At 44.1% G+C, this 13,169-nt stretch overlaps 1 protein-coding gene across 1 annotated transcript; it reads right to left on the minus strand.

Moving 5' to 3' along the window:
- Nucleotides 1-3,294: 3,294 nt before the first annotated feature.
- Cwc15 (CWC15 spliceosome associated protein) lies at nucleotides 3,295-13,088 on the minus strand. The gene is made up of 7 exons (XM_075966808.1): nucleotides 12,989-13,088; nucleotides 12,420-12,560; nucleotides 11,825-11,937; nucleotides 11,030-11,118; nucleotides 9,666-9,773; nucleotides 7,301-7,419; nucleotides 3,295-4,348 (listed from the first exon to the last, which is right to left on the minus strand). The coding sequence occupies exons 2-7, from the start codon at nucleotides 12,548-12,550 to the stop codon at nucleotides 4,219-4,221; spliced, it is 690 nt and encodes a 229-aa protein (XP_075822923.1). The 5' UTR covers nucleotides 12,551-12,560; nucleotides 12,989-13,088; the 3' UTR covers nucleotides 3,295-4,218.
- Nucleotides 13,089-13,169: the final 81 nt, after the last annotated feature.

Here is a 13,169-nt window from a genome sequence, read left to right on the forward strand (position 1 = left end):
CCCTGGACTTACAGTCTTCTGTGGTAACTGTCACCTGGATAGCGACACAGGGCCACACCTTACAGGCATCTGCTGACGCTTGGTAGAATTAGTGTGGACTTCTCAAGGGACAGTTGCAACCAGACTTTCAATCACTTATTTTTTTCCTAGCCTGAGCCAATTCCCATCCATCTCTCCTCTCCTGTCTTTCCCCACCTGCCCCCTATCTCACATCCACTCTCTCCCTTCCCTTGAGAAAGTGCAGGCCTCCTGTGTATATCAGTCAGTCACGGTACATGAAGCTGCAGCAGGGCTAGGCTCCTCCTCTCTTGTTAAGCATTTTTGAGCATCTTTTACGCATCTATGCACGAATATCTGAGTTCATATCTAGACAAGGTAAATCCACGAGTAATTTAATGTAGAACACAAGTGGAAGGAACCAAGTATCTGCGGCCTATTTCCCTAACAAGGGAGGGAACTTTGTGCGTAGGCTTCTGAAAATGGTTATCAATATGGAAGACACTCAGGTCACTGGAAGGAAGGCCAGGAACTCATGATAGTCTGACTTCAAGGTACAAGTATCCTCTCCCCGAGTCCCAGGCTCTGGGAGTCTTCTCAGTGCCCTTTCCCAGAGATCGTGTGGTATCAGTAAGCCCGCCTGTCCACGGGGCACAAGTGACTGGAGTAGTGCCTCTGTGTGCTGAGGGACGGGGCATGGAGAAGCCACCATGCAGCGAAGGAGTATGAACTCTGCACATGGGGCGTGTGGGTCCCCCCAAAGGCTAACACAGCAGAGAGACAATCTGAGAGAGGCAAGAGGGAAATCTGGGTCAGCACAACCTAGTTAGCTGGTACTGGTTCAAAGCACAGTTTTGGAAAAAAGTTTCCTGCTAACAGTTGCATCAGTTCCATGTGCACAACGTTTAAGACATCACTACATCGAAACTGTCTTGCCAAGTACATGTGGCCTCTATTGTGAGATGGGTTCTGTAGCTTAAGGGCCTAGGATCTAGTGTGGTCACCAGACTAAAACAACATTCACACCCAACCTTCTGATGGACAATAGGTATACATATCCCTTCTGTCTAATAGGTAAGCCTAATGATTAACATTCTGTTTCCCTATATGTGACACAAAGACCTCACACCCTCTGCAGGGAGGGACCTGTGGAAGCGTTTTAGGGATCAGCATTTGATGTCTATTTTGACTCAGACTAGTCTGTGATCATCTATCTGCCTTGATATCGAGATCAAGCACACAGGATTTACCATATTGACTTACCTGAAATGCCGAACAGGTGTTTCTTTCTCTTTTGAAGGGTTGGAAGAGCGTACTAGAGGAACAGGACAGATGCCCACACCATCTTACAAGACGCATATATACTGTTACAGTGTATGTTGTGTGGAAACCAATGACAGTCTATGTCTGAGTTCTCCAGTTTGCAGCAGAAACAAACTCGTATTTGCATATTTATGGTCCATTTGAAAATTGGTAGGGAAGGGCCAGGGAAATGGTTCAGGGGCTAAAAGTGCTGTGTGTGCCCAGCAGTCTGAGCTTGAATCTCTGAGTCCCATGAAAAGCTGAACGCAGTGGTAATGCTCTATAATCCCTTCACAGATGGGAGGCAGGGGCGGGTGGGGAGTGGGGTCCTGGAAGCTTAGAAGACAGCTAGCCTGGAATATGCAAGAAAGACTCTACCTCAAGGCAGGTGAGGGCCAACACCCAAATGCCTGCTCATGCCCTCAAAAGTAAAGCTGTGTGTGTGTGCACACACACACAGGTTTAAAAACTTAGGTAAAATTCTTATTATTGCTTCCTGTTATTTCTCTGGACACATCCTTATAAACTTTTTTTTTTTTTAAAGACGGTCTCACTATGTAGCCCCAACTGACTTGGAACTCAATATACAGACCAGACTGGCCTAGAACTCAGAGATCCCACCTGCCTTCGGAATTAAGGACATACTGCACTATCACAAATTTGTTCTAATGGGACATTTAAAATAATTTGGTCAGATATTTTTTAGGGGGATGTTTTGAGACAGGGTTTATCTATGTAATACCCCTGGCTATCCTGGAACTTGCTTTATAGACCAGGCTGTCCTCAAACTCAAAGATCCACCTGCCTTTGCCTCCCAACTGCTGGGATAAAAGGTGTGCACCACCATGCCTGGCTTCAATACTTTTTTCAAAGTTATTTATTATGCATACAATATTCTGTCTATATGCCTGCAGGCCAGAAGAGGGCGCCAGATCTCATTACAGATGGCTGTGAGCCACCATGTGGTTACTGGGAATTGAACTCAAGAAAGCAGCCAGTGCTCTTAACCTCTGAGCCATCTCTCCAGCCCCCAGCTTCAATGCTTTTTAAAGGTGTGAATGTACTGGAATTGTGATTTCTCTTGGCTGTGGAACTAACTTTAAAGTATTGAGTCCTCCAATTTAGGAAGGTCTTTTTAGTACGCCATGGCTTTTGTTAAAGTTATGCCTATGTGGCTTACATTTTCTATAGCTAGTGAGTGGGATTATTTTCATCCATCTTCCACTGGTGGTCATTCACTGAGGGCTTAGCCAGGCGACATGAAATGCAGGCAGTCACTGTCACTGGCATCTTTCCTGTTTCCTTCTCAGAAGTCATGATTCAAGGAGAGACTCGGCCCCCAGTGCTTATATAACAGCCTTTGGGAAGAGGCACAGGACTGGGAGACTTTCAAGCTGTGAGTGCTGACACAGAACCTTCCTCCACCCTGCCCCAGGCTATGACACTCACACACCCAGTGTGCTCTGAGCCACTGCTTCTGATTAGCTAACCACCTCTATCACCTCCCTCCTTTGTGAAAAGGGAAGGCATTTGATCATAGGATGAGGGAGAGGAAACCTGGCAGATACCCTTCTTCCCCCTTACAGTGCTCTGAGACCCAGGCCAAATGAGATGAGAAATTCCTAAAAAAGCTTGCATGAAAACAGTTCCGGAGCTAAGAACAGGGCTAGGAAGACAACCACAGCCTTACAACCAATAGCAAAAAGGAGATGGACACTTTACAAAAAACGGCAAAGGATGCTGCTGCAAGATAAAGACCTAGTTCCATTCCCAGCTTTATTCTCAATTCAGGCAACATACAACTGTGTCAACTCTACACTGGATGAATTTGCATCTTTTTCTGTATGTTCCTGTGTGTAGGGTATGCAGGCCAGAAGAGGGTATGAGATCCCAAGATTGTTGTTACAAATATTGAATGCCCTCTGCAAGAGCAACAAACCCTATTAACTAATGAGTGAAATTATCAATAAATTAACTCAAACCCCCAAATAAATGTTTTGGTTTTTTTTTTTTTTTAAAGAAAATGACTAAATGACAAGAGGAAATGAGACATGCCAACTGTCTCTGAAGAGTCTGAGCTGTGCCTGGGGGCTGACACTGTAAACTTGAGAGCTGAGAACAGGAATGCAGTTTTGAAGTGAACCTACACAGCAAAATAACATTAAGAAGAAAAAAGTTTCCATTGTTAAAGACTCAATTTGTGGTCCCCAATTTTCTATCAAAGTGGCATATTTAAAGCTGTATCTCAAATAACACTTTTTACACCGTTATTTCTCCCTCTGGCTTCACACAGAAGTACGTTCCATAGTAATAAGCCATTCAAAGAGTCGCTCTGTACTGATGTGGAACTGTTCATCTCAGCGACAAGCACCAAAGGACATACATGAATACACGCACTGCCTGGGAATGCACACCAGTTTGCAGGACTGACATGGCAGGCGTGTCTGACCACACAGGGTGACTAATGGTGACATGTTCTCTGAAGTGGAGCCCCCCTTACTCCCCTCCACATTTACAAACCACAGTGCTGTCATCTACCAACAGACCTCAAATCAATGTGAGATAAAGGGAAATTTTAATGCAATACAAACAACATACAAAGGTACCTTTCATTTTGAAAAGAAATCATGCAACTTTTTATAAGCTGCACAAATTATAGCATAAAGTTGGGGACAATGGTTTACTCAGGTTAAAAATATTTATTCCAAGCAGATTCCCTACTCCCCATATCAGAAAGAAAATGATACCGGAAACATTTAAGAGACTGGACACTGGTTAGAGCCATTTCTAAATCCGTTATCAGATAAAGTACAACACTAGGGGAAAGAAATTGAGAAAGTTAAAACTGGAAAGAACAAAACCCCCAAAGTCAAACTGATCCTTAACATTTCAGACTTTAATTAAGCACATAAAACTGTACTACTTAATATATTTCTCCATGAACTTCTTGTGAAACTCAGATCGCAGTGTGTCGTTTACAAATCTTTTGTCTTTCTTCTGATCATCTATTCCTTTTGCACAGTTCTTAAAAACGACGTCATCGTCCCACCTAAAGGGGAGAAAAGAAAATAAACCCCTTACAACTGCATAAGGAGACAAGAAAACCACGGAGGCTGGAAAGCTGGATCAGCACATACACTCTAACAAGCTGCCACCGACAGCAAACGAACAAGCGTGCCTGTGGGGGGAGGTCGTCACAGTAGGAGGGCACCCATACTCACAGCACACACCACTCCTCTGGTGGAAGCAGACACACATACTGTGCTCAGGGAAAGGTGTGATATTTTTCAGGTCTAAAAGCAAGAGGCAGGACCACAGTCCTGACCCAGACATCACTAGACAGTAAGTGATCTGTTTACTGGTACTTTGTATGGTTTTGTATATACTTTTAATCAACTATATCCATCATGCTGATCATACATCATAATGCATCAAAAGTGGGAACGACAGGAATATAACAATTAATATTCACAGACTGGCCTAAGTCTCTAATAATAATGAAGAAATATCTGCTGAAATGCTCAGAGTAGAACGTGGTTGGATTTCAGAAAGCAGTAAACACACCAACCATGGGTTGGTGCTATGGGAGTAGAGGGCATAACTACAGAGCAGCACTTCCCATAAAAAACCTAAGCCCTTACACATGACAAAGACATGCACAAATGCGCAGAAGACTCAGCCTACATAATGTGCTTGTGTGTAATGCTGCATGTTCACCAGGAGAAACTACCTGCACAAGGAAAACGCGCACAGACTATTTGCACTAATGCACATGAGAAGCTGAGCAGCTTAGTGTAACTGGGATGTTTGCTTCTGTATCCACAAAGGGAAGAGTAAGCCAGATTGCTTCATATTCAATATACAACTGATAGTGTTTTTCCTCTTAACTCATTCCCGAAGAGTTTTGGCCCCCGTGTTGCTAGCACTCACAGCAGTATTCAGTATCCCTAGACCAACATTCATCGATCCCACAGCACTAATGTCAGTATCCTGGCTGTACTCCTTCCTCTCTGGCTAAGCTTAGCCTAGGATTTAAATTCAAATACTATTATTAAGGATTTACTATGAACTTCTACTGCGCACCACTCCAGGTACCAAAACAATTCTCACTTCCTTCTGCCCATGCTGACAACTCCCAGATGCATTACTACCAACCTGAGCCAACTGTAGAAACACACAGGATAGATGGATTTAGAGAAGAACAGACCACTCCAGATCTACGATGCCCGAAACAAGTTTCCTTTCTCATGCTTGGCATAAGCCACACTCCTCCTCATTCCTGTCTTGCAAATGCAGGCCAAATGCTTGAAGTCTGGTCTCTGATAAACAGCTAGTTGCCAGCAAACCTGCCCTTGACTCTACTGTTGTCTTCAAGAATCTGTTAAATTTTTAGCTTTATGTCACCGTACTTTCACTGTGATCAAGTAAAGAAGTTTAGAAAAAGGCAGCTATCACTATGACTTTAAAAGAACCACGGTGCTGGGATGAGAAGTGAGCTTGGAGCTCTGTGCATGAGCAGAAGGAACACTGTGACAGCGGCAGGGGAGGGAGAAGGAAGGAAAGGCAACAGGACTCCTCATCCTGACACAGAGAACATATCCTCCCCCCACACCATAGCTCCTGCAAGTGCTCACTCTACTTCCCTATGCATCCTCATCTGTATCACATCATACACCCTTCAGCTCTCTAGTGCCCTCCTGCACACAGTACAGAGGGCATTCACGAGCCTGCCTCTAAGCTTGGCCTTGGCCAGCACTGGACCTGCCTCATCTCTCACCATCACTGTGCCTACAGCACTGGACCTGCCTCAACTCTCACCATCACTGTGCCTACAGCACTGGACCCACCTCAACTCTCACCATCACTACAGCACTGGACCTGGCTCAACTCTCACCATCACTGTGCCTACAGCACTGGACCCGCCTCAACTCTCACCATCACTGTGCCTACAGCACTGGACCTGCCTCAACTCTCACCATCACTGTGCCTACAGCACTGGACCCACCTCAACTCTCACCATCACTACAGCACTGGACCTGGCTCAACTCTCACCATCACTGTGCCTACAGCACTGGACCCGCCTCAACTCTCACCATCACTGTGCCTACAGCACTGGACCTGCCTCATCTCTCACCATCACTGTGCCTACAGCACTGGACCCGCCTCAACTCTCACCATCACTACAGCACTGGACCTGCCTCATCTCTCACCATCACTGTGCCTACAGCACTGGACCCACCTCATCTCTCACCATCACTGTGCCTACAGCACTGGACCCGCCTCAACTCTCACCATCACTGTGCCTACAGCACTGGACCCACCTCAACTCTCACCATCACTGTGCCTACAGTGCACAACTAACTTGACTTCCACCCAGGACAAGTCCCAATAATCTGGAGCATCGAGTCTAAACTTTCAGTTTCACTGTTTGGTGACCTCTTACAGGGAATAGGAGTTCAGAAAGCCTATGTCTTTCCACTTATGACCCGGATGTACACCTGTGAAGATTCACAATTGCATGATCTGGGTATATCTTACAATATCAACCAACAATATGGCCGTGACAAGCCCCCTGAATCTTAGAATTGTACTGGGAGGGGTGGTCTTGAGGACCCTTCCACTCCATCTCACATACAGGCTTTATAGCTAAGGTCAAAGCAAAGACTTATTATGTATGCATTAAAAAGATGCCACCCTGTCCCCTTTCCTTCTTCCATTATTCTAAAATCTGACTGAAGTTAGAAATAGGAAGTGGGGGTCTTAGAAGCCTTATATAACACAAATCATGGACCATACATGTAGGTCAACTCATTATCCTCCCCCCACCCCCGTCCCCCATGGTTTTTTTAAGACAGAGTTTGTGCAGCCCTGGATGTTCCGGAACTCACTCTGTAGACCAAGCTAGCTAGCCTCAAACTCACAGAAATCCGCCTCCCCCTGCCTCCTGCTTGGATTAAAAGCATGCGCCCCAACTACCTGGCCAACCCACTACTTTTAGTACCTTCTTTTAACCTTGAAGTTGGCCTGAGGCTGGGACGGGCCAGTGAGATTAAGGAGAGGGTTTCCACTCAGAATATTTTCCATGCGAATTCTCTCTTCTTCTGCTTTTTGTTCTTGTTCCTGCCAATGATGGAGGAAGACACAGTTACTAACTCCAGGTCAGCTGTGTTCGGTTAGTTCACAGATGAACATCTGTCAGACCGTACAGGGAGAGAAGACAGTTTTCTTTCTCCTTCCTTCCTGTCTCTTTCTGGAGACAGGTTATCTATCCTGTAGCCCAAGCTGGCATGGAACTTGCTAGGTAGCAGATGACGACCTTGACTTTGTGATCCACCTCACATGACAGGTGTGCACACCATGCCCAGCTTCTTGGTGTTAGGGATGGGACCCAGGGCTTGGTACACGGTAGGAAAGTACTTTACCAACTGACTCACTCCTCTTTGATTCTTGATAGACACCAGAAAAATCTTATTTATAAAATGTAAATACTATGAAATTTTTATTATAAATATCTCAGTCTTGCCAACAGTCATTAGTCTCTCTAAATTGTGAGAAGCTGAGATGCAGATGTAAATGTTTTATTTAGTTACATTCAGATTAAGTTTAAGAGAATATTAATAAATATTTATAATTTAAGAACATACTATCAAAGAACAGTTTAGCAAGGCTATCACCTCCCTTTTTAAAGGGCTACAGACAATATACTTAATGTTAATTTAAGTTTGAATTTAATTTTACATTACTAACAGTATAAGCTTTCATCTCTAGAACTGATTATTGAGGAGTAATTCCTAAGACAAGACAAAGTATCATGCAAAACATAACATGTACATCTATTAGTTTACATAAAACACCTTTTGTTCTTATGCTTTACTGTTAGTGATCTATTATATCTTTATATATTTTCTTGTTACAACTATTTTTTAGAAAGCATTTTCATATTTATTTAACGTGCATACATGTATATGGGCACCACAGTGCAATGGCGGTCAGGAGAAAACTTGCAGGAATCTGTTTTCTCAGCACGTGGGTCCCTGCTGAGCCATCTCACCACGCTCCATTTTGTTTTAAAGACACAAGCTTTCATTACTTGCTGAGTTTGGTCTTCAACTTGTGATTTTCCTGCCTTAGCCACTTAAGTGTTGGGACTACAGGTATGAGCCACCATATCTAGATTATTTTTCTCACTTTTATTTTAGCATTAATTTCTTCAGATTCAGATCACCCTATTTTAAGAAACAGAAATGCAAAATTTCTAAAATTCTTACCTGTAACTTTCGTAGCTATCCGTTAAGATAACTTAAACTACTCTGCTGTGCTTTGGGGACAGAAACAGACGACCTAACAGGTAAGAAGGAGACTCTCTCCAAGTCACTCTAGTGAACCTAGTGCTTCACACAGCTTACTGGCACTCCACTTTAATATGCAAATGTGAACGACAGGTTTCACTTGTACCAGGAAAGTAACCAGCAGGTGAGAGAATGTCACTTGTGGGGAAAATCTTTTAGGTCACTGCAGAAACCTTAAAGTCAAGATTTATTACAATTAAGACCAGAAAGCTTTCTAAAAACCACATGCTTATTGGGGTGGGGAGGGAACCACTGAGATGACTCAGCAGTGAAGGTGCTTGTCACAAGCCTGGCAACCTAAGCTCAACCCTCAGTTCCCCATCAGGGAAGGAGAAACCTGACGCTTGAAAGTTATCCTCAAATCTAGCAAAATAAATCACAGATAAAAACAGTTGTCTTCTAAAGATGTCACAAAACCAGGAGTAAGCATATAATATACACAAACTTACAGTTAACACAGAGCACTGGGAACAAAGGGCAACCCCTTCCCTACTTTGTGGCCTAATGGTCAGACAGCCTGTGCATCAAATCCACACTCTCTCCCCTGGGCTTGAGGTTCGATTTTTGGGAACACGGGAACCTTATTTATAGGCATTGTGATCACAGTAGAGCCGCTGTGGCACAGCCACACGAGGCTGCTTACATTCGATTCCTAACAGCAGCAACATTACAGTTATGAAGTAACAATGAAATAATGTAATGGTTGGGGTCACTGTAACATGAGGAACTGTAGTGAAGGGTGGCAGCATTAGGAAGGTGGGGAACAAGTGCTTCAGACAATCTTACATCTAATTAGAAGACTAAAGCGCCCTTGTTTGTTAAAAGTTGAACATTACTCATTTGTAAACTATCTGAAAGGAGCTGTCAACATAATTAGGGGACGTAGAATGTCATTTTAAAAAGACAGATCCATAGGTGTTACGATATTTAGACACGCTGCTCTCTAATAAACGACAGCAGCAGAGTTAAAGGTTCTGGTTTAGGACGTGGGCGGAGAAACTGAGTGTCAAGCACTACCTTCCTGGCCTGCTCCTCAGCTCTTTCCTTCTTGATTTTCTCCAGCTCTGCCAGAAGAGCCGCAGTGTCATCGTCGTCGCTTTCCTCTTCAAAATCCTCATCGTCCTCCTGTGACAAAGCAAGGCCCGGGACACATCATTCACCTTCTCACAGAAAGTGGACGCACCAAAATATCATAGTAAAACCAACAACCAATAAAACAGAAATAAAACCTGACAAAAAATTATAAATACTAACTAAAATGGCAACCTTTGATAAAATACCTTTCATATTTAGATGGTCAAAAAGAATTTTTTTGGGGGTGGTGTCAAGACAGGGTTTCTCTGTGCGACAGCTGTCTTGGAACTTGCTTTGTAGACCAGACTGACCTTAAACTCATAGAGATCTGCATGCCTCTGCCTCGTGAGTGCTAGGATTAAAGGTGTGTGCCACCACCACCAGGCAAAAAAGGATTTTCATATGGAAACATTCCGAAAGAAGTAATGCTTCAGAATGAAACACAGTACAGTGTACAGTGTCTCACCTTAGAAGAGTTCACGTAGCACAAAATGACTAAGCCAGCATAAGGGTGCTCAAATTCCAAAAGAAAATATTTTGAATGAATAACATAATTTCACTTAATGTAAGGCTTCTTATTTATCAGAATAACTCATAAATTATAATAATATAATGATCACTGACATATGTATGCAATTAGATACTTAAGAAAGGTCTCACATTATGTTCAGTTACATAGAAAATGGCCAAGTGAAGTGGGGAGTTAGGTGTAGTAGACGACCTTTGTAAACCCAGCACTTAGGAGGTTGAAGCATGAGACTGGAAGGTTGTCATTACCAGGCCAGCCTGAGCTACATTTAACATAAAAAGGCTGCAGGGTCCCACTGAATGTTCACGCTCCCTGTTCACTAAGAGGCCACGGGCATTAGTGTCTGAAAAGGGCATCATATCGACTGGGTAGAAAGGTCAAAGGTGCTGCTCCTAGGGCACTCAGTCTCTGAGAGTCCTGTGCGTTACAGCAAGGCAGTTTAACCTTCGCCACAACTCAATTCAGTCCCAGGTGGGCACACCCTCTCTCACAGACTGCTTTCATGCAACCCTCCAAACTAGACCTGTAGTAAAAGTCTTTGACACAGAATACTTTGGACAATTACTAAGTTTAAAGTCGAGGTCAACAATATATGTCAGTAACATTAGGTAAAAACAAACATAGATCACTTCACAATGTCAAAATATTAAAAAATTTTTCAAGAACTAGGACCAGTGGCAGTGGTCCATTTCCAGCACTTAGGAGGCAAAATCAAACAAACAAACAAACAAAAACACAAAAACCAAACCAAACAGAACCCCAAAGCACCACCACATACATCCGTGAGAGGGTCATCGGCATCAAGGTTGGCAGCGGGGATCTGGTCTAAGCGGGGCTTCTTGGACACGGAAGAGGAAGTTGTATGTTCTGAAGAAAACAAACATTTAGTTAATGAAACTAGTACTGTATTTTAAAACAAAAAGGATGCATACAAAGCACAGTGACAGCAGGGAATCGCCCAGTGACTGGCAAATAAGCCTTGGATAAATATTTGCTGGTAAACTTAAATGAATTAGTGAGTTATGAGGATCATGGCATCTCAGGAAATTTAGCCAATGTTCACACACACCAAAAACACAAGAAGGGTAACTGACGCTTCTCTCATTACTCTCCGATTACGAGAGGCAGCAAATAAAACAGGACAGCTCTAACAGCAGGCTAGAAAGTCCAAGCCAAAGTCTAATGACAGGAACTGAGACGACAGCTTTTAAACACCTCCAGGTCACCATTTCTTCTAGTACCAAGAATGAGAAGATGCGACTAGAATGAACCTCATTATCATTGCTAATCATTTTTTTTTTTTTGGTTTTTCGAGACAGGGTTTCTCTGTAGCTTTGGAGCCTGTCCTGGAACTAGCTCTGTAGACCAGGTTGGCCTCAAACTCACAGAGATTTGCCTGCCTCTGCCTCCCTAGTGCTGGGATTAAAGGCGTGTGCCACCACTGCCTGGCTCTCATCTCTAATCATGTATCAAAGAGGTACAGTGCACAAAACTGTTATTTCTAATTACTAAGATACAACAAACCATTTCCACCACACAATTTTGAAAACAACACTTGTGACAGGGTAGGTACCTCGGGTCGGACGGTCCCTATTTTTTTCCCTTGCAGCAGCTCTCTCTCTCTCCTCCAATTCTCTCCTAAAGTCACGGTTGCGAACCTCTTCAGGAGCATCTTGTGTAGTTTGTCTTAAGTGGAAAGAGAACTGGGTTAAAAATGTTATTCTCACTTGTCAAGGAAAAGAACCTATATGGCCACAGCAATTTAAGACAACTCAGAATGCAACTGTGTCTCAAGCACAAAATGGAAGAGGACTAGATAATATTTTAATCTGAAGGTTACTTGGAGACACTTGTGATGTTGTCGGTACCAACAAAAGAACAAACTGAAGCACACAATTCCCGACAATATGGCTGGAGACTACTTGAAATGTAAACCATTGACCAGCTCAGGGGCTGTCACAGAACACGCCCATATTCAGTACAGCCCAGTCTTCTGAGGGGCTCGTCATGAATGATCGCTTCATCTGCTAACACTTGAAAACTACACTGCATAATTTTATTGCAAACTCCTTTGAATTCCATTTCTTTAAAAATAGGTAATTTAAATACAATAATCTAGACGTAATCATAAGTCATTCCGTGAACAAGACAAACGGCAGTCTTATTACCTGTATTTTATCTTTGTATGGGAGGGAAGGTCTCTGCTTGAATATTGCTTTGAGAGCTGGCTCAAATCCCCTTCTCCTTTTCCTCTTCCACCTCTGGCCGGTTCAAAAGTGGGTCTGGCTGCTGTTGTCATCTTTTATTCTCTGACAAAAGAGTTTATGTTATATTCTGCAGAACTCTCGTTTTAGAGATCATTCATAAATTACTATCCTTGAGAAAAATCTCAGAACTCTCCCCCAAATTGCTTAAGCAGTTTGCTTCAACACAAGTTAGTCTGGGCTACATGAGACTGCGTCGCTGCAGCAGCAAGAGAATCCTGTGGCACTTTCAGTTTTGAGCTGTCAACTAAGAATTCCAGCCTAACCTCGGGGCTACTGGGCCTCCGTGAGCTAAGGCAGCAAGCTCAGACAGCCCCGTCCCGCCCTCCGGCCGGTGACCGCTCCGGGCTCGGCCGCAGCTCCCGCCCGCCACCCAGGCACCGCGGGCGGCACCGCGGCCGTCGTCACGGCGATCCCGGCTTGCCGGCGCCGTCCGCACAAGGACCACAGACCTCCCTGCCCCAGTGGCTTACCTTGGCGGGGACCGACGCAGCACCCTCCGATGTTCACCCACGAACCATTGCAACTCCAGGCTCCCAGAAACCTCCGCGCCGGAGACGCCAACCCAAGACCGGAAGCAGAATGCGAGGCTTCCGGCTCTACGCCTGGGGCGCAGTAAGACCCGGAAGCAAAATCTTCGCGCCTCCAACGGCT

This window comes from Microtus pennsylvanicus, chromosome 3, assembly GCF_037038515.1.
Source record: "Microtus pennsylvanicus isolate mMicPen1 chromosome 3, mMicPen1.hap1, whole genome shotgun sequence".
NCBI lineage: Eukaryota > Metazoa > Chordata > Mammalia > Rodentia > Cricetidae > Microtus > Microtus pennsylvanicus.